Source organism: Amblyomma mixtum, chromosome 1 (genome assembly GCF_055824585.1).
Source record: "Amblyomma mixtum isolate Tamu chromosome 1, ASM5582458v1, whole genome shotgun sequence".
NCBI classification, from domain to species: Eukaryota; Metazoa; Arthropoda; class Arachnida; order Ixodida; family Ixodidae; genus Amblyomma; species Amblyomma mixtum.
In genome coordinates this window covers 106,398,445-106,425,905 of record NC_143012.1, presented here as the reverse complement: position 1 = coordinate 106,425,905, position 27,461 = coordinate 106,398,445, and the positions used below count along the sequence as shown (strand labels likewise).

The 27,461-nt window shown below is 48.8% G+C and overlaps 1 protein-coding gene across 1 annotated transcript in view; it reads left to right on the top strand.

Annotated features, from left to right (window-relative positions):
* The window catches only part of LOC149367446 (uncharacterized), a 36,193-nt gene extending 11,703 nt beyond the window's left edge, over nt 1–24,490 (top strand). Inside the window, exons 2-3 of the mRNA XM_089555652.1 lie at nt 2,137–2,290; nt 22,395–24,490. Coding sequence (XP_089411778.1) covers nt 2,137–2,290; nt 22,395–22,490 — 250 coding nt within the window. The 3' untranslated portion in view covers nt 22,491–24,490. The remainder of the gene's footprint in view (nt 1–2,136; nt 2,291–22,394) is intronic.
* Nucleotides 24,491–27,461: the final 2,971 nt, after the last annotated feature.

Sequence of the window (27,461 nt, the reverse complement as noted above, 5' to 3'; positions counted from 1 at the left end):
AGCTCGGATGATGGCTCTCGGTCTCGGCGTGACGTCACCACACTGCCGACAACGGGGGCTAAAAGCATTTCATGCTTAAAAAATAGCATTGCTATTAACGCGGGCACACGATATGTTCGCTGCAGCGCGACCCATGCTAAACACACAATGCAGTGTTTTGAGGGAAGTGGCGACCGTTTCCACCAATTGAAAAGCGTGACATTTCTGTCGACAACGGCTGCTTACAACGATGAGACATTAAAGGCTTCCGCCTTAATAATTGTCTCACATATCTCGGTAGGCCGCCGCGGTGGCTCAGCGGTTATGGTGCTCGGCTGCTGTCCCGAAAGTCGCAGGTTCGATCCCGGCCGCGGCGGCTAGAATTTGCTCTAGAATTCTAGAGGAGAAATTCTAGAGGCCCGTGTACTGTGCCATGTCAGTGCACGTTCAAGAACCCCAGGTGGTCGAAATTTCCGGAGCCCTCCACTACGGCGTCTCTCATAGCCTTAGTCGCTTTGGGACGTTAAACCCCATAAACCAACCAAACCAAACCAAACATATCTCGGTGGACACTAACCATGCCGCGAGGAAGGTGGGTGTGAAAGAAAAAAGAGGGAAAGAGGTGCCGCACTGGAGGGCTTCGGGTTAAGGTCGCCGCTAGCCATTGTACGTGCCTCCGCAACCTGCTCTCGACGCAATAAATGTTTTACAATCCAATCCAATTTCGGCCTCCTGGGGACATCGCACAGTGCACCGGTGCCTTTTGTTTCGCCTCCATCGAAACGCAGCCGCTGTGGCCACCTTATTCTTCCTTTTTGTGCATGTTTTCTACGACTGCTACTTGGACCAGAATAGTGGCATTCCATTTTCTGAAGTAAATATGCAGCTTGTCAAGTGTAAGGAAAAATTCTAGGTTCTTCACCGGTGTTCTGCGCGAAGGAGCAGCGACAGCCGAGGAGCTACGCGTGACTGCACGGAATTACGCAGGCTGTACGCTTTCTCCAGCACTATTCAGAATTTATTAGTGCTAAACACATAGCAGTCTCAATGCAACTGAAATGTGGCACTAAAATTAGAGTAGACATTATGGAGGTCTTTCCGAGACGCCAAGCCCAACCCCGTGTTCGCTCCTTAGTTCTGCGTGAGCGTAGTAGCATGCTGTCAAAACTCGTTGCCGCAGGGGCAGTAGTGTCTTCAACGGCGTTCGCCATCCACTTATTATGCGAAGCATATTATTAGAGGTACTATCGCGCTCAATATGAGTTGCAACGCGCGGTCATCGACCGGGGCTCGTTCTGTGGTATGCCTCCTCCAAACAGTCGCTCGGAATTCTGGGAGAAACTGCTGTCGCAGTAAACAAAAGCACCACAGCTCAGGAAAAAGTTTCTCCCAGAATTCCGAGCGACTGTTTGGAGGAGGCACACCACAGAACGAGCCCCAGTCGATGACCGCGCGTTGCAACTCATATTGAGCGCGATAGTACACTACAGCCCTTCGCCGTGGTTACACGCCGTGCACACCACGTGGTACAGTAACGTCACACCACGTGACATACCACGTGACACATGACGTCACGACAGAGGAAGACGGGGGTCCACCTCGCGCCGTCGCTGTGGTTGCACGCCGTGCAGACCACGTGGTATGGTGACGTCACACCACGTGACACAATGACGTCACGACAGATCGCCGTCACGCGCTGGGAGAGGGAGAACGATGCCATCGCGCAGACGCCGGAATGTCCTCGAGCGGCATTCCCGCGCATTTCGAACGCGCGTTCACACTCGGTGTAGGTGAAACGCTCGCTCCACCGGGCAGGCGGACGCGGCTTCCGTGGCAATCCAGGAGCTCACCCAAAGCGCGTCTCGGGGTTAGTCGGCGTTCCGCTGTAGCCGTGCCGTTGGCTTCCCCCACGACGAAGGCTTCTAGGGGTTGTATTAAAATGACCAAGTATTCAACCAAGGAAAGCCATGTATTACCAAGCCATCTTTTTCCTTCTCTCACGTTGAGGTTGCGTCTGAGACAGCGGCGTGCCTTTCCTCAGTGTTGTTGTCCTTGCTTAAGCGCTCTTCGCGTGTCCCAGTTGTAGTGGCGCTAAGACAGACTTGGAGAGGAACGCCGTTTGCTTGCTCTGGTCAGCTGGCTCGTTTTTCGTTGCAGGGTGCTGTCGACGATCGTGGTGCAGGGAATCTACTGCGCCATGTACTGCTCGTACCCGCTGCCCGGAGGCTACGACCCCTGCCCCATGCTGGCCCGCTTCAGACGCAAGAGGCGCCGGCCCTCCCCCGCACGCTCCAACTCGGCCGAGGTCATGGTGCGTCAGCCTTCATGAACTGCTCTCCCGGTGTAGCCGTGTGGCTGACGTCTTTGAACCGATGCGGAACCAGGGACATACTGGTAGATATTCGTAGCGGCGGCAATGCTGCCCTAGTCCTACTCAAAGATATCCCAATAAGGAAGGCTGAAGCGATGGTACATCCTTTCATGCTGTAGGTGTTTGCAGCGCACACGAAACACGGACGGACAGAAAAGGGAACAAAACACAGCGCTGTTCCCTTTTCTGTCCGTCCGTGTTTCGTGTGCGTTGCAAGCCACAAAAGAGTGTTGTTGCAAGCCACAAAAGAGTGGGCTAAACAGTCTGGCTTTGCATATGTGTGGCATGTCAATGGGAAAATTTTGGTGCGTAGAAAGAGTGGCGATGGCGCTAAGGTTATCAAGAGCGTAAGTGACCTCTCCACACTTGGTAGCTAAATGCCTTTTCGTGTAGACGGAAACCCGTGATCCTTATCTTGAAATGGCGCACCTAGGGCATGTTACCTTAGAAGAACTCTTAAGAGAGCTTGGTGGTCAGACACATGGTTATCTTCGTTGCTTTCACTTAAATGCACAGTCTGTATTCAACAAGGTTGCTGAACTAGAATCCTTGTTAAAAAGGCTTGAGAATTGTTTTGATGTTCTGATGATAACAGAAACATGGCAAACAAGCAGTTCTGACACTTTTGATCTTCCTAATATGACAACTTTTTCTGTTAATAGAACCACTCGTCGCGGTGGTGGTGTCTGCGCTAGTAAGCTCTCTCTTACAACCTGCCTTGCTTTCAGAATTTTCTTGTGTCACAGATAATTTTGAGATTATTTGTCTGCAAATCAAAGACGTTGTAATTGCAACTTGTTATCGTCCTCCGGATGGCTCTCTCCTTGAATTTTTTGTTTTTTTAGATAATCTATTGTCATTTGTTAACCAAAGCAGATACAATGTGATACTTGCTGGTGATTTTAATGTTGATATGAGTAGCAATTGTACGAAGAAAACAGATTTTGAAAATGTATTGCTATCTAATGGTTGTATAAACCATATTGTTTCTCCCACACGTCTAACGTCGTCCACGCAAACAATTCTAGATTTAGTAATAACAAATTATGATGCTAACCTGGTCAGTTCCGGTGTTCTCACTTACCCTATTAGTGATCACCTGCCTGTGTTTTGTAGCATAAAATTTAGTACTCGGGGAAACTTCCACCATAAAGTGTCTAATCTTTTTCAGCCTGTTACACCTACCCTCTTAGAAGCTTTTTATCATGAGTTGGAAACAGTTTGCTGGGACAACATCCTTCAGGAAACAAATGCGAACGTAGCTTATGACGCCTTTTTGAGTTTGTTTCTTTCGGTATACCAACGTCACTTCGTATTCAAACGCCACACGGGTAATAAGAGATGTCGAAAACCGTGGGTGACAAAGTACCTATTGAAGAAGATTGAAAAGAAAGAACGCCTGTTTAAAACATTTATGCGAACTCGTACAGCATCTGATCTCGCTACGTTCAAAAAATTTCGTAATGACTTGACTAAGCAGCTAAGAAAAGCAAGAGAACTATACTATCAGAACATGTTCGGTTCCAACGTAAAGCAGACTGACTTAGTGTGGAATAACTTAAATGCACTGATGGGTCGGAGCGAGAAAAAACAGATAGTTGAAGAAATTTTTTACGAAGGACGGATATTAAAAGGAGAAGAAATAGTAAATATTGTAGCGTGCAACGCCAAAAAGAACACCCGCGCAGAGACGAAAAACCTGCGGCGGTCACCCAGTGGTTCGAGCGCGCGCGAGAGAGCCAACTAACTTCTTCCTCTTCTAGCGCATGCACTACTTCTGTCTCTTCTTCGAATGCATGTATCACTGCCCCCCTCTTCTGCAGCATCGACACGATGCGGCTAGGAGAGAAAAGTCAGCGAAAGGGTAGAACACAGCTGCAGTGGACCGCAGTTCAGTCAGGTAGCCGGTCGTGGTAAGGCTTCATGCGAACAACGTGTACGACTTCAGTTCGGTGCGACCGGCGCGATGAACAAGCTGTCGGGGCGGGAGCAACTGCATAAGTCACATCACTGATGCGGCGCACTACTTCGTAAGGGCCGAAGTATCGGCGCAGCAGCTTTTCAGAGAGCCCGCGGCGACGAACAGGTATCCAAATCCACACAAGGTCGCCGGGAGCATAACTGACGAAACGGCGTCCACAGTTGTACTTAGTGAAGGCAGCCTCCCTTTGACGGTGGATGCGCAGGCGGGCCAGTTGACGCGCTTCCTCAGCACGCTGAACGAAGGTATCTACGTCGATGTCAGCGTCAGAGTCGCAGTAAGGGTCGACGGGCAACATAGCATCCAACGGAGTGGTCACCTGGCGACCGAAGACAAGCTGAAAGGGGGTCAGTCGGGTTGTTTCCTGCAGGGCGGTGTTGTACGGAAACGTTACGTACGGCAGAATGGCGTCCCAAGTTCGATGCTCGACGTCAACGTACATTGATAGCATGTCGGCTAGTGTGCGGTTGAGTCGCTCTACCAACCCGTTTGTCTGCGGGTGATACGCCGTAGCACGCCGGTGGCTAGTGTGCGTCAGAGTCATCACGGACTGGGTTAAGCGGGCCGTGAAAGCAGTTCCCCGGTCAGTAACAACAACGGCGGGTGCTCCATGACGCAAGACAATGTTGTGGACGAAGAACTGCGCCACTTCAGCAGCAGTGCCTTTGGCAAGAGACGTGGTCTCAGCGTACCGTGTGAGGTAGTCAGTCGCAACGACTATCCAACGCTTTCCAGACGAAGGCTTCGGAAATGGGCCAAGGAGGTCCATGCCCACTTGATGGAAAGGGGTCTTCGGTGGATCGACGGGGTGAAGAAATCCGGCCGGTTTCAATGGAGGAGTCTTCCGACGTTGGCATTCACGGCATGTTTTGACGTAGGCCCGCACTGATGGGAGTAACCTGGGCCAATAATACTTTTGTCTAATCCGCGCGAGTGTACGGCTGACTCCAAGGTGGCCGGCGGATGGTGCATCATGACAGGCACTCAAGATCTCAGACCGCAGCTGTGATGGTACGACAAGTAGGAACACTTCTTCGCTGTTGGCAAAGTTGCGCTTGTAGAGAACACCAGACCGTAAAGTGAAGGTGTGCAGCCCTCGAAGAAAAACACGCGGAATGGGAGCTTCATTGCCTTCGAGGTAATCGATGAGCGGCGCCAACTCCGTGTCCGCCCTCTGAAGCTGCGCCATTTGGGTGGTACTAACAGAGCCCAGGAAAGGAAAATCATCGGTAGTTTCTTCGGTATTGATTGGGATAGGCGCGCGCGACAGACAATCCGCATCCTGATGCTTGCGGCCAGACTTGTAAACTACTGTCAAGTCGTATTCTTGCAAGCGTAAGCTCCATCTAGCCAAGCGTCCTGAGGGGTCTTTGAGGCTCGCCAGCCAGCATAAGGAGTGGTGGTCGCTTACCACACGGAAGGGTCGTCCGTAGAGGTACGGTCGGAACTTGCAGATGGCCCATATCACTGCAAGACATTCTTTCTCCGTCGTAGAATAATTGGTCTCGGAGCGCGTAAGTGTCCGACTAGCATAATTGATGACCCGTTCTGCACCGTCTTGCCACTGGATCAGTACTGCACCAAGGCCAACATTGCTGGCGAAAGTGTGGATGTCCGTGGCAGCATGCTCGTCGAAATGGCCGAGTATCGGAGTGCTTTGCAGACGGCTGCGAAGCTCGACAAATGCAGCCTCTTCGTCGGTCCCCCACAGGAAGGGCGTGTCGTCACGGGTCAGTGCGTTCAGCGGTTCCGCGATTTTCGAGAAATCTTGAATAAAGCGCCTATAATAGGAGCACAGGCCTAAAAACCGGCGAACGGCCTTCTTGTCAGTTGGGCGTGGAAAACCTGAGACGGCAGCAGTCTTGTCAACACCTTGTGCGCTGACAACGTGACCAAGAAAGCGAAGTTCCTCAAAGCCAAAATGGCATTTCTCGGCTTTGATGGTGAGTTGCGCGGATTTGAGCGCTTGTAGCACAATGCGCAACCGCTCCAAGTGTTGGTCAAAGGTGGGCGAAAATATAACGACATCGTCCAGGTACACCAGGCAGGACTGCCATTTCAAGCCGGAGAGTACAGTGTCCATCATGCGTTGGAAAGTGGCCGGTGCTGAGCACAGACCAAATGGGAGCACTTTAAACTCATAGAGGCCGTCATGCGTCACGAAAGCCGTCTTCTCCCGGTCTCTCTCGTCCACTTCGATTTGCCAGTACCCGCTTTTAAGATCCAATGACGAGAAGTATCTGGCGTTCCGCAATCGGTCGAGCGCGTCATCTATCCTGGGCAGCGGGTAAACGTCCTTTTTGGTCACGCTGTTAAGTTTCCTGTAGTCCACGCAGAAACGCAGAGTATTGTCCTTCTTTTTGACAAGAACCACAGGCGATGCCCACGGACTGGTGGACGGCTGAATGACATCGTCTGCAAGCATCTCGGCAACCTGATTCTGAATGGCTTCTCTCTCCACCGGGGAAACACGATATGGGCGCTGGCAGACGGGTCGCGTAGTCTCGTCAGTGATGATACGATGCTTGGCGAGTGGAGTTCGGCCGACCTTCGAGCACGTAGCGAAACAGTCCGCAAATTCTGCCAAGAGGGCCGACAGAAGATCCCTCTGAACCGACGGCAAGGCAGGATTTATTCTGACTGACTGAAGAACGTGATGTGGGCCAGCATACTCCGGAGAGGGTCCTCCCACGGTGCACAAACCTGGAACCTCAGCAACGTCGTGGAGGAAGGCAATAGCCATGCCTTTGGCCAGGTGCTGATATTCGTTGGCAAAGTTAGTCAGGAGGACGTGGGTGCGGCCGTCACGTAGTTGGACGAGACCTCTTGCAACGGCAAGTCCCCGCTTAAGCAGCAGTGGACTATGGCTGTCCGCTAGGCCCTCGTAGTCATGAAAGAGGTCGTTCCGCACGAGCACCAGAACACTGCACCGCGGCGGCACCGTGACGTCGTTCTCGACAATGCGCAGAGCGTTGCTGCAGGGATCGCGGGAGTCAAAGCGCGCCACGGCCTGTTTGGTCGAGAACGTGACACGTGCCTCCTGAAAGTCAATCACAGCGCCGTTCGACTGCAGGAAGTCGATCCCCAGAATCAAGTCTCTGGAACACTCGGGGAGTACGACAAATTCACCAACGTACGTAAAACCACTAATCCCAACTCTAGCCGTGCACTTGCCCACAGGGGAAATTAGGTGGCCACCAGCGGTGCGAATGGGGGTCCCCGTCCACGGTGTCAGAACCTTCTTAAGTTCTCCAGCGAAGGCACGGCTCATAACAGAGTAATCAGCACCGGTATCGAGCAGCGCGGTAATGTCAGTGCCATCAATTGTCACACGCAAATCGGATGCAGCGTATCTGATACTGTCGCTGCCTATCTCTGTCCGGGTATCGTCGGCTCGAGGGTTCCGCGATGGAGGATCTTGACACGTCCCGACGTCAGCGGCCTTGCCTCCAGAGGTCGCTGGTGTTAGTTTTCCCGACGCGGACTCAGCGAGCGACGGCCAGCAGAGCTACTCTGGCGGCCAGGGCTGGAAGAGCAATAACGGAGAGGCGAAGGGGAACGGGACTCGCGCCTTCCAGAGTAGGCAGGGTTCTGGCGTGCCCAGAGATGCTGTGCAATCTCATGCGGTCGTTCGCCGTTCTGAGGGCAGGGTGCGTCGGGATGGAAACCGCGAAGGCCCACTTGGCGGTACGGACAGGCGCGGTAGAGGTGACCAGGCTCCCCACAGTGGTAGCAGAGAGGCCTGCGGTCCGGTGTACGCCACAAATCCGACTTGCGAGGGCGTGGCCCAGCTGTAGCAGATGCGGTTGCAGAATACGTGGCGATGTTACTCACGGAGGTCGACGGGGTCACACCGTAGCCAGGCACGCTTGCGTGACATGTGCCGATGTTGCTCACGCCAGGCGTTGGGGCAATGGGACCGTAGCCTGTCGTGCGACGTACAACAGATGCGTACGTGGGTCGGTCATCGAACCGGGATGGCGCTTCGGGGACAGGAGGTGCCTGCGCAGCCTGTCGCACCTCGTCCCTGACAACTTCGGACAGCGCTGCCAGCGGCGCAGGTGCAACCTGAGGCAGATGGATCCGTTGCAGTTCCTCCCGGACAACGGAGCGAATTAGTTCACGCAAGGTGTCTGCACTGCCGCCGAGACACGACGAAAAGCCTTCGGGCACCATGCAGTTGATGTCCCGGTTGTACTGGCGGGCCCGTTGTTGCAGCGTCGTCTCCATCGTGGTCGCCTCGGTTAGAAATTCCGCCACCGTGCGGGGTGGGCTGCGCACGAGGCCCGCGAACAGCTCGTGCTTAACCCCACGCATGAGATGGCGCAGCTTCTTCTCCTCTGTCATGTTGGGGTCGGCGCGCTTGAAAAGACGGGCCATGTCTTCGGTGTACATGCGCACGCTTTCGTTCGTGCGCTGATTTCGGGAGTGCAGCGCAGCTTCAGCCTTCTCCCGGCGGTCAGCGTTGGGGAACGTAGCCAGGAGACTCCGGCAAAACGTCTCCCAGGTGGGAAGTGTAGCCTCGTGGTTTTCAAACCACGTCCGAGCAGACTCTTCCAGGGCAAAGTAGACGTTATTCAGCTTGCGCTCGTCGCACCAGCCGTTGTAGCGTGCGACCCGCTCGAACGTCTCCAGCCAGTCCTCAGCGTCTTCGAACACGTCACCGTGAAAAGATGGCGGTGTTCGCGGTGGGTGGCAAAGGATCGGCGCCAGGGGCCTGGTGTCAGCGGCCATGGCAGTTGGACTCGGCGGTCGAGGCTGCGTCGTCCTTGTTGGCGGGGGAAGGGGCCCAAATTCAGGCGACTCTCCGCGGAGACGGCGGCTGGGTCGCTGGTGAACCGGTGTGAGGTCCGTAGTGGCGCTGTACGGAGTTTGCAGGTCGGGAAGCGTACCCAGCACTGCTCCACCAAACTGTAGCGTGCAACGCCAAAAAGAACACCCGCGCAGAGACGAAAAACCTGCGGCGGTCACCCAGTGGTTCGAGCGCGCGCGAGAGAGCCAACTAACTTCTTCCTCTTCTAGCGCATGCACTACTTCTGTCTCTTCTTCGAATGCATGTATCAATATCTTTAATGACTACTTTGTTAACGGAGATTTTACTAAAAACCCGACAACATCATACAAAACTTCAGGGCAGAAAAACTCTAGCACAATATTTTTTGAACCAACAGATGCAAATGAAGTGTGTTCTCTCTTTTTGAGTTTAAATAATTCTCATAGTGTTGATGCCGATGGTATACAAATAAGACCCGTGAAGTATGTGATACGTATAATCAGAGATTATACGTATCACATACTTGTTAACAGAGATTTTACTAAAAACCCGACAACATAATACAAAACTTCAGGGCAGAAAAACTCTAGCACAATATTTTTTGAACCAACAGATGCAAATGAAGTGTGTTCTCTCTTTTTGAGTTTAAATAATTCTCATAGTGTTGATGCCGATGGTATACAAATAAGACCCGTGAAGTATGTGATACGTATAATCAGCCCCATTCTAGCGCACATTTTTAATCTCTGCATTTCTACCGCTGTTTTTCAAACAAAAATGCAAGTCGCCCGTGTGATAGCCTTATATAAGAAAGGTGATAAAAATGATGTATCTAGCTACAGACCGGCGTCAATTCTTCCTGCCTTCTCGAAAGGTCTAGAGAAAATCATCCTAGATAGAATATCGCGCTTCTGCAGCAAGCATAATGTTATAACTACTTCGCAATATGGTTTTAGAAGGGACAGGTCTACAGAGCTGGCGCTGTTGGACCATAAGGAATATATTCTGTTGTGTCCCCTTATTGCTTTTGTGTGTGTGCGCCCCCGCATCCTCCTCCTAACGACCACTCAATCCTCCTCCTAACGACGACTTGCCCCTCGTCGCACGCTGTCGCCAGATGCCCCCCCATGGTGCGCCCCCGCACCCTCCTCCTGTTCTGGGAAGCCACTCCCTCCCGTGGACGCTTCTCCCCTCCCTCCTTTCTTCGGGCGGCCAGTTCGGCTCCTACCTCGGTCGACGCTGGTCGCACCCTCATCGGCTTTAAATAAACGAAGTCTTAAAGTACCGTGTGCGTCTTTCGCTGCATTCAACACAGCGACCGGACACTACAGTGGCGACGAGAAAGTGGATTCGACCCGCGCTACGCAACGCTATTGACAAGCCATGGCTACGCGAGGGTTTCCCAATCAGATACCAGAATTCAACGGCTCATCGTGGTCATCGTGGGTTGGACGCCTTCAGTTCTACTTTGAAGCTAACAACATCACAGACCCAGCCTTGAAGAGGGCCAACCTGCTGACGCTGTGCGGGGAGCAGACCTACGATACTGTCTGCGCCCTTATTCAGCCAAGCACACCAGCGGCAGTGTCTTACGACGACATCGTAAAAGCGCTGCAAAAGCACTACGACCCAAGGCCATCCGAGGTCTACAGCCGGGCTCGCTTCCAACGACGAGATCAACTGGGAGGAGAAACTGTGAGCGCCTACGTAGCCGCGCTCAAGAAGCTTGCTGCCGACTGCAATTTTGGAACGCTGTCGACAACAGCTACCGGGCAGGAGGGAGACGCAGCTTCTTCTGCTAACACCACCATGCTTCCCTTGGACGTGATGTTACGCGACAGATTTGTGTGCGGACTGAGTGACGAGTCACTGCAGCAGCGCCTGTTCGCTGAGAAGGACCTCACATTCAGCAAAGCTTACGACATCGCCGTTCGAGCGGAGAGCGCCGGTCACCAGCAGAGAGGGATTCGCCGGAACACCGAGCCGGTACACCAGACAAGCAACCAGGTGCGCAAGCCTTCTGTTGTTGTAAAATCGGTCAAAAAGGCACAACGCTGCTGGCGGTGTGACGACCAACACAACCCCCAGGGATGTCGATTCCAGTCAGCCACGTGTAATTTTTGCCACAAGCGAGGGCATATCGAAAGAGCATGCATTACGAAACGGAGACTTGCCAAGATAAAGTCACCTTCCCAGCCTAATCACAGCGTCAACGCCTCAGAGAATACGCCGCTATCTGATCTCCATGGAACAACATCAGCAACACCATCTGTGTTGTACGACCTGAACACCATGAATCTCGGCACGCGACCGAAGATTTTTACAGAAGTAAGCGTACATCACCAGCTGATTAAGTTCGAGGTGGACTCCGGCGCAGCCTGTACTCTGATCAGTGAGGACACGTTCCGAACTTCATGGCCATCTGACGCACCCGCCCTGCAACAAGACGACACGCACCTGCGAACGTGGTCAGGACAGAATCTGCCACTATTGGGCTCTGCCAACGTGCAGGTTAACTACAACGGCCAGACCCATACGCTACCTCTGCTTGTTGTGAAGGGCACAGGATCAAGCCTTCTAGGGAGAAACTGGTTTTCTCCACTAGGCGTGATGATATGCAGTAAACATCAAAACGCCGATGCGCTAAGCCGTCTGCCACTAGACGCAACTGTTGACGAACCATTTCCACCAGGAGACGTTCTGATGTTCGAAGCACTGCCAGAACCTCCGCTTACAGCAGGCACAGTTGCAGCATCTACGCAGAAGTGCGCAGCTCTCCGGCTAGTTTACACAGCTGTTCAACAAGGCAACGTGCATAAACTCAAAGGGGACAACTTCGACGCTTACCGCAGGCGAGCTACAGAGTTGAGCACCCATCGCGGCTGCATCATATTTGGGTCCCGAGTTGTGATGCCGAGAGAACTACGCGCACAAGCTATGTCTCTCATCCACGCCGGACATCGGGGCATCGTTGCAATGAAAAAGTGTGCCAGAAGCTACATGTGGTGGCCTGGCATTGACAACGACATCGAAACAGTGGTGCGAGAATGCAAGCCTTGCCAGAGCAGCCGGAGCGCCCCGCCGAAAGCTCCTGTCCCAGAATGGGAAAAGCCAGACACACCATGGCACACACTGCACATTGATTTTGCAGGACCAATTGAGGGCTGCACTTTCCTTGTGGTCGTAGATGCCTACACAAAGTGGCTTGAGATAAGGCAAATGGGACAGACGACTTCGGCAGCAGTCATTGACAACCTCCGATCACTATTTGCAACGTTCGGCCTGCCGCGCAAGGTAGTGTCGGACAACGGAACACCGTTTGTGTCTGCGGAGATCCTCAAGTTTTATCGCGACAACGGGATCTCATCAGTTACATCGGCCCCCTACCACCCAGCGACAAACGGACAAGCCGAGCGCTACGTAGCCGAGCTAAAACGCGCCCTTGAAAGAGATCAGACAGGCTCGCTGCAGCGCCGCCTTGCGCGCTTTCTCTTCAAGCAGCACACGACGGTTCAGAGCACAACAGGCGAGACCCCCTCGAAAATGATGTTCGAGCGTGAAATGCGAACCCAGCTCACAGCCATCCTCCCCGAGCCAAAGGCAGAGACGTTCCGGGAAGAAAAAGCAATTCCGCGCTGCGGCACGCTTAATGAGGGGCAGCGCGTCCTCGCCCGACAGTTTCTGAAAAAGCCACGCTGGGAGGAAGCTACAATTGTCAGACGCATAGGCCTGCGCTCTTGGCTCGTCAACATACATGGCACAGTAGCACGCCGACATCTCAACCAGCTGCGTAGATTTACGACGCCGTCTGAGAGCTGTCCGCCAGCGGAGAGAACACGTGCACCATCTTCCCACATAGCCTGGCACCTCTTCCCGGAAGAAGAGACTTCGCCCAGGACAGACCTAGGAGACACAGCGAACAACAGCCAGCCTACAAGTGTTTCTCCCCCGAGCGCACAAAGCCAGCGCGCCTCCACGCGTGAGCGCCGACCCCCTGCACGATACCAGGCAACTTTCTAAGGGGGAAGGAAGTGTTGTGTCCCCTTATTGCTTTTGTGTGTGTGCGCCCCCGCATCCTCCTCCTAACGACCACTCAATCCTCCTCCTAACGACGACTTGCCCCTCGTCGCACGCTGTCGCCAGATGCCCCCCCATGGTGCGCCCCCGCACCCTCCTCCTGTTCTGGGAAGCCACTCCCTCCCGTGGACGCTTCTCCCCTCCCTCCTTTCTTCGGGCGGCCAGTTCGGCTCCTACCTCGGTCGACGCTGGTCGCACCCTCATCGGCTTTAAATAAACGAAGTCTTAAAGTACCGTGTGCGTCTTTCGCTGCATTCAACACAGCGACCGGACACGACATATTCTAAAACAGTTTGAAGAGAAATGTATTGTTATGGGTATTTTTGTTGAGTTTAGCCAAGCCTTCGATTATATTAGTCACACTATCCTTTTTGAAAAATTGCATCATTATGGTATACGGGGACATGTTTTGGCTCTGCTCAAAAGTTACCTATCAAATAGATTTGAATATGTCGACAAAAATGGTCTCATTTCTCACAGCAAAAAAATAATTTCAGGAGTCCCACAGGGTAGCATTTTAGGCCCTGTCCTATTTAATTTGTACATTAATGATATTGTACACATCTGCTCAGATACCAAGTTCGTTATATATGCCGCCGATACGAGTGCTTTGGTGCCATCACGTTCTGAAGCTGAAGGAATTACTAAAGCAAATAATGTTCTGCGCAAATTGGACTCGTGGACTTCCAGCAATAATTTAAAACTGAACGCAAACAAAACAAAGGTGGTAATTTTTCGACCAAAAAGTAAACAAATTTCGTTACAAGGAACCGTAATGTTTAGATCCGCAGCCATTGATGTGGTAGATACTGTCAAGGTGTTAGGGGTATATTTTAATTCAACTTTACAATGGAATAATCATGTAAATAGTATAATCAGCAAACTGAGCTGCATAACTGGAATTTTAAATCGCAACCGCTATACTCTTCCAAAAAAAGTTAAACTAATGGTCTATAACGCTCTCTTTGTCTCCCACCTAAACTACTCTCATTTAGTTTGGGGAACAACAACGAAAACTAATCTGTTAAAGCTTGAAAGGCTACAGAAAAAAATAGTACGAATAATTGAAAACGTTGAATACACAGCACCTTCTTCACATATCTTTGCTTCGCTTAATTTATTAAAAGTAAGAAATATATACGAATACAAATTATGCAGGCAGTACCGTTTAAGCGTCCAACGAAAGAGTACAGTTTTTACTGAAATGGCAGAATTAAGGCCCAATTATCCCACCTACAGCACCAGAACTCCAGAACGATGGAAAATTCCAAAATGTCGCACTGCCTATGGACAACAAACACTCCGGTATAATCTTCCGCGATTATTGAATGCTGCAGAAAAAGAAGCCGCTGATGTATCCAATATGTCTCTTCCAAATATGTACAAATATTTTGCTACTCATTTTCTTTTTTTTGTGTGAATGAACGCACAGATCTATCCTTATGTTCAATTGTTTATGTTCGACTGTTTATTGTTCGACTGTTTATTGCCCCACTCTGCTGATGTATACACTGTAAGGGGGCGGAGGATTTTGCAAGCCGCAAATGTACGGCTTTTCCCTCCGCCTCCTTCCACTTCTTTGTGGAGAATAAAACCACTTCTTTGTGGAGAATAAAACTTGTATGTATGTATGTATGTATGTATGTATGTATGTATGTATGTATGTATGTATGTATGTATGTATGTATGTATGTATGTATGTATGTATGTGTGTGTGTGTGTGTATGTATGTATGTATGTATGTATGTATGTATGTATGTATGTATGTATGTATGTATGTATGTATGTAAACACCTACAGCATCAAAAACCAACTAGCCCAAGAAAAGACGATTCTGACATCCTTTACCTCGCTTGCAAAATGACAGGGGTCCTAGTCCTAGTGCCGCGCAATTCCCCACCGGATAAATAAATGAAACTGCGTAACCAGCGCTGGGGTGCGGCCTGCTCTCGGTATTTTGGCCACCCTGGTGTAGTCCACAACCTTCTGCAAACTAGTTAACCGTCGGCCCTCAGTCCCCAGCGACTTCGGAGCAACTGATCAAAACCTCTGGCTAAGCGGAGGGTGCTAGGAATCTCTGGCGCCGGACAGGCTGCCATTGGAAACTGAACCTGGCCACGTTTAACACTAGAACCGCATCTAGTGAGGCTAGTCTACTCGTAGTAGTGCTTTTAGAAGAACTAACGAGTATTAAAGGGGATACCATAGGGCTTAGTGAGGGGAAGAGGACGGATGAGGCGTATACAGTACTAACGAGCACGTACTATCGTAATTAAGCTTAATAAGAGGTACGAACTGAAGATGTTGCTGCCTACGCGCCTACATCTAGGCGTGGTGGCAAGATCAGCGAAGTCTCCCGTGAAGCCGAGAAATCGGCTATGAGTTGAGCGAAAACACAGTACACTGTACTGATGGACGTCTTGAATGCCAAGAGAGGAAAGAAGCAGGCTGGAGAACAGGCGGTAGTCGACTATGGCATAGGCTCCAGGAATAGCGGGGGGTTAGTAGAGTTCACACAGGGAAATAGTTTACGAATCATGAATGCCTACTTTGGCAGCAGGAGGAGCGGGTAGTGGACGGAGAAGAGCCCCGATGGTAAGACTGAAAATGAAATAGACTTCATACTGCGCGCTCACTCTGGCAACGTGTAGGGTGCGGAGGTCTTCGCAAAGGTGCATTGTCTCAGGATGGCAGGGTCCCGCATAGACTTGAAGAGGGCACGGAAGAAACTAGTGAAGCGGAAGGCTAGGGGAAAAGTAGAGGAATTCAGGATTTGGCTGCTGAACAGATATTCAGTTTTAACTTAGGACGCCGGCCCTCATTGTCAAGCAATAAACATTAATCTCGCAGCTATCTTTACGGAGGGCGCAGTAGAAGTAGGCGGTACGGTGTTAAAGAGGATACCGCGAAGCTCTCTCTGGATATACGGTTGAAGCGCACTGAAAATGAAATAGACACATCGGGCAGCGGTGGCGGTGGCACGTTGCTGCACAAGAGTGCTCAAACAACTGTTTTGAATTTGCAGTTCCTTCGCTGCTGTCCGTCTGCAAGAATTTCCGTATCAAGCGCGATCTGCATTCTGCTGGCTTCGTTGACGCACCGTGTGCGGCTGCCTATCGTGCTGTCATCACGTGAAGATACGCCCCTTCCTTCTGGCTATAAAGCTGCGCAAGTCGTCGAGAGCCTTCACACATCGGGCAGCGGTGGCGGTGGCACGTTGCTGCACAAGAGTGCTCAAACAACTGTTTTGAATTTGCAGTTCCTTCGCTGCTGTCCGTCTGCAAGAATTTCCGTATCAAGCGCGATCTGCATTCTGCTGGCTTCGTTGACGCACCGTGTGCGGCTGCCTATCGTGCTGTCATCACGTGAAGATACGCCCCTTCCTTCTGGCTATAAAGCTGCGCAAGTCGTCGAGAGCCTTCACACATCGGGCAGCGGTGGCGGTGGCACGTTGCTGCACAAGAGTGCTCAAACAACTGTTTTGAATTTGCAGTTCCTTCGCTGCTGTCCGTCTGCAAGAATTTCCGTATCAAGCGCGATCTGCATTCTGCTGGCTTCGTTGACGCACCGTGTGCGGCTGCCTATCGTGCTGTCATCACGTGAAGATACGCCCCTTCCTTCTGGCTATAAAGCTGCGCAAGTCGTCGAGAGCCTTCACACATCGGGCAGCGGTGGCGGTGGCACGTTGCTGCACAAGAGTGCTCAAACAACTGTTTTGAATTTGCAGGTCAGTTGTCTTTTCTTACTGTTGTTAAGCTGCCAGTGCATACTGCCGCCACTGCTGCCACTGCTGCCCATGGTCTAGTGTCTTGCTTGCAATGTCATCTGAAAATTTTGATCCTTGTTCTGCATGCTACGAAGACATTATAGATGGTGAAGAATTTATGACTTGTGCGGATTGCTGTCAAAGGTTTCATATAGGGAAGTGTGCAGGGGTTGGGGAGCGGAGTTTCAAAGCAAAAAATGCTGAATTAAGAAAAGCCCTGAAATGCTTGACATGTCGATCTTCGGCGTCTCGCAGTCATGATAGCAGCAGTAATGCATCTTCTGCTGTCTTATGCAAACAGCTTGCTGAGATTAGTAGGTCTTTGGCAAATCTCACAGCCAAAGTGGATGATCTGACATCTTTGAAGGAAACCGTTTCAAGCATTGAAATGTCTGTACAACATATGTCTGACACGTATGACAAATTGCTCGAAGTATCTAATTTTTTACTTGTATCTAATAGGCATGACAAGGAAATCGAGCTCCTACGTAAGAGAGTTGACGACATTGAGGCAAACCAGGACGAGCAGCAAATTCGAAAACTGCGTCAGGAATTGAACGACCTGAGCCAGTACAGTAGGCGGCAAAACATGGAAATACATGGAATGCCTGTGGCAGATGGTGAAGATTTACTGAGCAAAGTAAACAGCCTTGCTGTGAAGCTTGACTTGCCCACACTTGTAGCAAAGGACATTGAAGGGCTACACCGCCTTCCATCTCAACCTGACAAGGTGCCTGTGGTTTTGATCCGTTTTGCCAAGCGATCCACAAAAACAGACTGGATTTCAAAGCGCAAAGAATTCGAAGATGACATTCGATTCTTTGATAACCTGACGGCTTCTAGCAGGAATTTACTGTGGCTCGCTAAAATGAAGGCTAAGGAAATGAAGTACGCTTTCGTCTGGTCAAAGGAAGGAAAGATCTACGCTCGAAAGCAGGCTGGTGCACGAGCCATCAGGATAGCTTGTGAGGAGGACATTGATAAGATGGTTTAATCACTGTTGCTGCGAGACTGCGCAGTACACCTGCTCAACAATGGCTTATTTTACTGCCGAGTCATTCACCGACTTTCTAAAGGACGGTGCTTACGATCCTCGCAACACACTATCTCTTTACCACTTGAATTGTCAAAGCCTAAAAAATAAATCAGAAGAAGTAGAAGCTGAATTAACTAAACTGAACTTTAATTTTGACCTTATTGCCTTCACTGAAACATGGTTTACCTCAAATGCAGATGTCAGCGAGTTTCCTGGTTACAAACCTATTTCAGTATTTCGAGATGGAAAGCGTGGTGGTGGTGTATCTTTATATGTGCAAAATTATTTGTGCTTTGAGGTCTTGTCGGATTATTCACTTGTTTGTACTGATTTTGAAACTGTCTGCATTGCTTTTCATAGAGTTGCTATTATGGTTGTGTATCGCCCCCCTCAAGGAAATTCTGACAATTTTTTTCGCTTCATTGATTGTTTTCTGAAGTTTGCAAACCAAAACAACTGGCGTATCATTGTGCTAGGTGACTTCAATATCAACTTTTTGGAGGATAACGCTCTGAAGATTAATTTAAATGAAATAATGCTGTCGAATGGTTGTGACAATACTATTGAATTGCCTACTCGCATATCCTTGCACTCTGAAACATTAATTGATTTGTGCTTCACTAATTTCCCACCTCAGAGTTGCATATCCGGTGTTTTTTCTTCTGGGATTAGTGATCACTTGCCTTTCTTTTCACTTTTTCCTGATACGACCAAATTGAACAAACCCGTTCACGCTCGTAGAGTTAATGATGAGAAGAGCATCTCCACATTTTGTCACTTGTTGTCTACAATTAATTGGGTAGATGTATATGGTGAAAATGACTCGTCCCGTGCTTATGATATATTTATTCAGAAGCTGCTTGAATGCTATTACGCTGCGTTCCCAACTCAAACTATAAAAAAACATAGAAAGGCTAGAAAAGAATGGATGACAGGAGCACTTTTGAAACAAATTAAAGAAAAGAACAAAATGTTCTCTCGTTTTTTGGAAACGCGATGCCCGGATGATTTAGTTAAGTTTAAGAAGTTTCGAAATAAATTAAACTCAAATCTAAAGAAAGCTAAATCTTTTTTCTATATTAATAAGTTTTCGTCAATCTTACACAATCCTAAATTACTTTGGCAAGGTATTAACGTTATTATAGGGAACAGGAAGAATTGTCTTCCCTCTGAGCTGAAAGTCAATGGGGTGAATTATGCTGGAGTTTCACTTGCCAATATGCTGAATGAACACTTTTTAGCTGCCGGAGCATACCGACCCTCTGCTAGCTGTCATTCAACTCGGACTGTAGACTCATACTTACCCTCTTGCAGTACTGAATCTATATTTTTGTCCCCTACTTCAGAGGATGAAGTTATTTCTATCATTAATTCTTTTAGGAACACCTGCTCACCTGGAGATGACGAAGTTGCTGCTTTTCCTATCAAATGTGCTGTAAATATTATTGCTGGCCCTCTTACGCATATTTGTAACAGAATGCTACTTTCTGGTGTATTCCCTAGCAAATTAAAAGTCGCACGAGTTACCGTTTTATTCAAAGGAGGCAACAAAAATGACCCAAATAATTACCGTCCTATTTCGGTATTGCCTTTGTTTTCGAAGTTAGCTGAGCGTGTACTTTATAGGCGACTAAACAATTTCTTACAAGCTAAACATCTTATCTGCCCCCAACAGTATGGCTTTCAGGCCGGTAAATCAACAGAATCTGCTCTGTTAGATATTAAGAACTCTATAATTAACAATTTAGAAACTAAGCTTTTTTCAGTTGGAATTTTTCTTGATCTGCGCAAAGCTTTCGATTCTGTGCAACATACAATACTGCTCCATAAATTAAAGACTTACGGGATCCGTGGAGTGGCAAATTCACTTTTGGAAAGTTATCTAACTGCACGGATACAGTACACTCAGATTCATGATGTAAAATCCAGTTTTGGTATGATAAAATTCGGTGTCCCTCAGGGTTCAATTTTGGGACCACTTTTATTTATTCTCTATATTAATGACATTGTAAACATTCCATTAACTCCTAATATCATGATGTATGCCGACGATACTAATGTCTTTTTTTCCGGCTCCAGTCTCCAAGTAATTGAACACCAATGTAATGCCTGGCTTGAGGAGTTAGCGGTTTGGCTCTATGTTAATCAACTTCAATTAAACGTAAACAAAACAAAGTTTATGCTCTTCCATCCAAAAAACAAACCATTAGATCATCACATCAAACTATTTTTTAATGACTTTAACATCGAGCAAGTTCATAGTTGCCGGTTCCTTGGTGTGTTTTTTCGTAGCGATTTGGGTTGGACTGATCATATAAACTACATTAGACTAAAAATGGCCAGATCTATTTATGTTATTTATCGTGTTAGACATCTCCTCCCACTACAAGTTAAAAAACAGCTATATTTTGCCCTTGTTCATTCTCACCTGGTGTATTGCAACCTAGTGTGGGGTACATGCAACAAAACTGATTCATACAAATTGCTTTCTCTCCAGAAAAGAGCTCTACGTTTATTAAGTTCAAGTTCATCTGTTGAAACAAATCTTTTCGAAACATTTCATGTTCGCAATTTCTTTCATTCATACAATTTTAGTTTGGCTCTTCATATTTTTTATAAAGTCAAGCATGACTTTAGCTCTTTTTCTAACACTTATAATTCAAGAAACGTTGCGTATGGTCTACGTTCCGTTGCCCTATCTACTGCAAGACCCAGAACAAATTATGGTAAACAAACAACCGATTATCAAATTATAACATTGTGTAATACCTACCAGTCTCTTATTCAGATTGCTTTAGAAAGTTATAGTGTGTCTGTATTCAAGAAAAAACTGACGATTCTTTTCTCGCCCGGTTAAATTTCAGCTAATTCTGTATACTTAGTTGTTTTTTTTAGTGTGTGTTTGTGTTCTGCTTTTTTTTTTAAATGTGCATATTATGAAATGTTTTGTTTATTGTTAATTGATATTTATTATTGTCTATCATTAACTATTTTCTATTGTGATCATGTTTGCTCATTGTCTTTTTTTCTCATGTCCATTCGGCCCCCGTTTCCATGATGTGTGATCGGGGTGTAGGCCTTGTCAGGAGGCATGCTTGGTCTACCTCCTTTAGCCTCACCTCGAGGGCATATTGTATATAATATGGCCAAATAAACCTACTACCTACCTACTACCTACTAAGACGAGGGCGGTGATAGAGACGAGAGACAAACGAGCGCCTCGTCACCGTCGTCGTCTTGCTGTGTGCTTCAACTGTATACCACGTCTCACCAACACGCCCAAACAGCCAGTTTTCTCTCTCAGGAGGCCAAAGGTCTGGTTAACAAACGCGAAAGCATGAAGGCCTCTAACCCACAGACTGAATAGAACTGGCAGAGCTGTGAAAGCTAATCGACAAGCACAAGGTAAACGACATAAGATAGTTTAATATGGGTAAAATCAAATTGTCTATCGTCAACCAGCCCACAACAAATACCAGAACACTAAAAAAGAACTATGGACAAGAGCGCACCCCGCGAGGTGAGAACGGAGCAAGGGCCTACTTGCCGAATGTTGATTTTAAGACCTAGCTCTCTGCTGTACCTGTCTAACTCATTTGTAATGCTGTGCAGCTCATCTCCTGAGTAACACAGCAAGGCAATGTCATCAGCGAATCGCAGATTACTGAGATATTCTCTATTAACTCTTATCCCCAACTGTTCCCGATCCAAACCTCGGAATACCTCCTGTAAACAGGCACTGAATAGCATTGACGAGATCGTGTCTCCCTGCGGGACTGCAATTTTATTGCGTTCTTTATGCAGGGCTATGGCAGCTGTGCTGTTGTTGCAGATATTTTCCAGTATTTCGACATGCGACACTTCTACGGCCCGATTCCGCAATGCCGGCGTGGCTGCTGAGGTTTCCATTCAGTCGAATAATTTCTCGTAATCACTGAATGCTATATATAATGGCTGGTTAAATTCTGCGCATTTAGCTGTCACCTGACTGACAGTGTGAAAGGTGAAAGGGGTCTATTTTGGAATATCCTTTAAGACGGTGTCATCCTAAAGAATACTACGTGGTCGAAACTACTTGGTACTATACGGCGCGCAGCCACTTGTAAGAAAAGAACTGTAGCGCAACCAAGACGAACACAAGAGAGGACCACACAGGACTAGCGCTAAACATCATCTAACTTTATTCACTAACAGCGCAGAAAGTATAAGGAAAACGAGGAAACGTGCATGGAGATACCAGTTTCCACACAACACTATCTACAGAACCGTTCAAGATACGCCATTTCTGATTTGAAGAGGCTCACCGACGTATCGCTAACACAAAATACACCTCTCTTTCTTATATGAAATGCTTCGAATTCGAATGCTTCGTAGCCAGTCTATCCCTCAAGCCTATTTCGTTTTTCGCAGATTTCCATGGAGGATGTGAAAGTGCGGGAACCGGAGACGCCGTCGCCCGTGCCTACGCCCGAGTACAAGCCGCACCGGGGACAGACCGATGTTTGAAGGCCCCCATCGGAGTCCGATGGACTGCACCGTGTCGTGCTTGTTGCGCACGCTGTTAGCAGGCATGCTTTAGTGTTCTTATATGTGTTCCCGTAGGGAGCAGAGTTGGGTGACTGTTTTCCCCGCGTCGCTCGTAACACTATTGGCGGCGTGGCGATCGCATGATACCCCTGACATCAGACATTCCAATTCGTGTCGGGTCATACCCAGCCAGAGCAGTCAGTATTGCTGTCCGACTGAGGGGTTATTGTACACTTGTACAGACACAACCAGGAGGAGGAGCGGTGCCTCCAAACTGCCTTCTCGCCACTCGAGAAGCGGCTTTCCCGCAGAGCTTGCAACATAATGGCGATCTTCGCACAACTCTGCTCTCTGGGGGAGCACATGCATGGAGACTAGCGTGTTTTAGAGCCACTGGAAAGTTTTCAGAGTGCCGCATTTCTTGTTTTATTCGGGGCTGCCGCAGTCCAAGTTGCCAGAACAGCACCAGCCAGCTTTTGCAAACAATCTGCTAAGAGCAGCTGCACCTAAGATGGGAATTTGTCTCCCGCTTCTTCTTAGTGTCCACGATATCGCTCAAGTCGGCTGTACCAGCCATGTAATGATTTTAAAGTGATCACGCAATTGTAATGACGTTGCGACTGCACAAACACAGAGCATCACACAGGTGTTTATTGTCCTGCGATAGTTGCGGCAGCGATAGCCAGATTAGTTCCAAACACGCCGGCGTGGAGGATGAAAAACATTTTATTCAATAAAGAACTTTCCGCGGGGGGGAATGAACTAGCTGTCCTTCAGGCCTGACAGTGCGGCCCCCCACCTGGAATGTTCGCGGCTGCCTGCATTCTTCGGCGATCCTATGTAGTCTGATAGAGTAGGAATGTGGTGCTCCGAAAACATTTCCAGTCCCGCTAAGGTGGTTCGAGCATCGACACCGTTTCATTCCGACGCCCACGTGGGACACCCCGGAGGGCCTTATCTGTGACACAAGAGCGGCTGTGCTCGGTGAGACTGCGCTGCTTCAAAGAGGAGTCACATTCCGCGCAACTTCATCGGCAGCCTTGTGTCGAAGCGTGTGGCACCGTTCACACGCTGCATACGGAAAGGACCCGTCCACTGCCTTGCGTCCGCAGCTCTAAGTCACAACGCTGCCTTAGCGCTGATATTCCGGTGATTTTTTCTTTTTTTACACGCGCCGCTGGTCTTGTGAAGGGCATAATCCTCCAGCCAGTATCCGTCCAGGAAGCTTACAGGAGGGCCACAAATGACTCGTAACACTGCCAAACGTGGTTTCCTGAGTGCTTCCGCCACATCGTATATAGCACTGTGGAAACAAAAGCTTTTACTGTATCCTTTCGGGTGCATTTTTTAATATTAATAATAATAATAATACACTCCTTATTGGTGCGAAGTCATGGTACATATACGTGCCTGCTCAAACCAACAGAGGCCTTGTGGGGCAATGCCCTCCAGCATGCGTCCAGTCGGAGCATACGGCATTTTCATTGCGCATAACAATACAAGTAGAGTGAAACTAAGGAGTAGGCAGTAAGGAAAAGGAGAGAGAATGAGGGAAAGAAAGAAAAACTGCGCATTTTTTTTTAAAATCAAGCATACCAATCTAAGATAAGAGTCTTCTGTCTGACTTCTGTAGCAGTTCTGTCCGACATTTTGGTTCCCACCGATACCCTCTCCCGCGAATTTGTGCAGACAGCCGTTTCAAGAGATCTGAGCAAGTTCTCACCGTGCCATTATACAGTCGTTAGCTTCCCTGAACTGAGGCAAGCGATGAGAAGGACAGCGTCACGACACCACGAAAGTGAAGATGATATAACCAAGGCTCTGCCGCCTTCCATCGGAGAGGGTGATTTCACTGTTGGGGTTAGAATGTACCACAAACCGTGGATGGCACTTGCAGGCGGTTGAACCTATTCTTCCGAGATCGCCAGTGCGCTTTGTAACCATACGCTACGGAATAAACAAATGCGTGTTTGGCTGCGGCTGTGTTCCTGTTTTCTCGCGGCCGACGTCTGAGCTGGTTTGGAAGCGCTGCTCGTTTCGATGGCATCGCATTGACGGTTCACAACGGGCTTGACCTCATCGTCGGTCACTGACCCAATCTGGGAAGCATCCTCCAGGGCATCCTTGAAGGCTGCAGCAGTGAAAAAGCCAACAATTCTAGGCCACGGGAGTTATGGGAATTCTTTTTATTGTGGATTTTATTGATGAGATGCAATGAATTCAGATATCATTTTAGAAAGGGCATAGTTCAAGTAGAAAGAACAACTGGTGGGATCCGAATCCATGACCACGTCGCGTGCGATGCTATACCACCGGCGGCGGCTGTCTCGCTTTCACCCAGCAAACCACAAACCTCCCAGAGATGTTCAGATTAAGTCTAAACGTCTACGTACCGAGGCATAATTTCTGAGACGTCTTATTTAACATTTTTTCGTGGTAAAGCTGAAGATGTGGCCACGACATTATATCTGCCTTAACCTAGACTCCTCGTAGATATTACTTGTCACGTCCTGAGAATGTGAGATATAATTTAAGAAGTCCACATTTTCAATCATTCGATATTTCGTGTTGCCTTACTGCACTTCATTTTGGCAATTACTGTTGGCAAAAAATGGAAGGCATGACCAGCGCTGCATGTATTTTTGTGTGTGTTTTCGTGCTCGCTTCATGGCAACATCATCCTACCTAAAAAGAAGAAAAAATATTGGAAGTAGTAAAGACGCATCTGAATGCACACCAGTCAGGTTTCTGACTCAACTGTACGTAGTTGGTTTAAAATGCCAGTCACTTTGGTCAGGATTCGCATTGTTATTTCATTACTATTCTTACTTTCAATTTATACCTTGCGCTACAGCCAACTCAAGCTATCTCAGCTTAAGGTGTGAGGCCGCACTGAAAAACGTTTTTTTAAAATCAGCAGCCAGGACTATAATAACCATTTTTTTTCTGCTTAGGCATGTTTTGCTCAACTTATCGAGCTATTTAAAGTACAAATATTTGTTCAATTCAATTTTTGGTAGTTAATTGTTCTGAAAAATATCTTAAATCTTCTATTTATTTATTTTTTTATACATGTAGACATTCGCTCGCAGGGACATTACAGTAGGGCGGTGTACCACAGTATTCTTCATACATTAGCGCCGAGGAAACAAATCTATAAATAATCAAGAACAACAATTGAGGAAATGAAAGCACTCCGATAGGACATAGCAAGAGCATGCGACAAAAATCAGCTTAAATGAACACTGGAAATTGAATGGAAATACATGGTAATGTCGCCGCGCACACTAAAAATTTGCTAAGTTTAAAACACGGTAAAGAGAACAAGCACAGAACAAGTCGACATACAGACCATGGAAATCAGCGTGCTAGCAATGATAACTAACCACTGGAATGCTGAACTGAGCGGATATCTGTCCGGTGGTCGACGGTCTCTAGTCGGGTAGCGTCTCGCACCCGCCGTCTGGATCTCTTGCGAAGCGGCAGGAGCACTGGTGGTAGGGGCGGAGGATGTCACTAGGTCGACGCTGGTGGAAACGCCAGGAACTCGTATCCCTCCTGGTTAGATGCCTCGCGGTCCGGATCCGTGGTCCGCGTGAGCAGCTGGTCTTTGTGACGACGCCACGTGAAACTGCGTCTGGGTGTGGCCGGTAGCACGAGCGGTAAAAGACAAAGGGCCGGACTGCCCCACAACACCAGGGAACCAGTTTGGTCTGCCTTGATAATAGCGAGCTATCACTTGGTAACCGACTGCTCGACGTGGGCAAGCCACGGATTGCTTGAACTGATTATATGCAACCCCTCCTCCCACCGCTGGCTTGACAACATCGAGTCCACTTCACAGCCGTCGTCCTAGTAGCAAGTTTGCTGGTGACTCCGGTGTTCTCGCATGGGGCGAGTTGCGATAGGTAAGTAAAAACTTGTGAAGCCTCTGATGTAATGTGTCCGCTCCGCTAGATTTACGAAGAGCGTTTTTAAGTGTCCGAATAAAACGCTCTGCAAGCCGGTTTGAGATGGGATCATACGGTGCTGTAAGCACGTGACGACAGCCCCAATTCTTTTACAGACGGATTGAACTCTTTGGAAAAACTTCGGGCCGTTATCAGTGACAGTGGTTTCTGGGAAACCAAACAGCACATACAGCTCTCTGAATTTGTGAACTGTAGCATCCGACGTAGTCGAGTGCATAACAAACACTTCCGACCGCTTGGAGTACGCGTCCACGACTACAAGAAACATTGCGTGCAAAAAGAGGCCCGCAAATTCTATATACGCGCTGCCATGGTGCTGTTGGCCAGGACCAAGGATGCAGGGGAGCTTTGCACGGCTCGGAACGTTATTCTTGACAACCTACGCATGCCCTGACACAATGCTCGAGGTCCGCCTTGATGGACGGCCACCATACGTAGCTGCGCGCCAGTTGCTTGCTGCGCACGATGCTTGGGTGCCCTTCGTGGAGTTCGTCCAGCAGCAAGTTGCGCAACTTTGCCGGCGCGATGACTCGCATCCCGAACATGATGGTGAACTGGTGCTTGGTGAACTGTGAGCTCGTTGCGTCTGTCCAAACAAAGGCTTCAAATCTTTTTCAGTCACAAACGCCGGCCACCTCACTTTTATTAAATCTATCACTTAACAAAGCAAGGGGTCCCGAGCATTGTCCTGGCTTGAAACTGGTATTAATTGCAACCGCAATAAATAAAAAGCTTCCCCTCTTTCTTGCGTTTCATCTTTCACCACTGATAGCGGCAGGCGCGAACAGAAATCGACTTCAGCGTTCTCGCTTGATTTTCTGAAAGTAAGCGAATACCGGTAAGCTGACAGTGTCACAGCCCAGCACTGCAAACGCGCTGCTGCGATAGTTGGAATGCCGGTTGTTGGGCCCAAGATTGTTTGAAGCGGTTTATGGTCGATGACTAATGTGAACCACCGACCGAAAACGTAGAAGTGAAA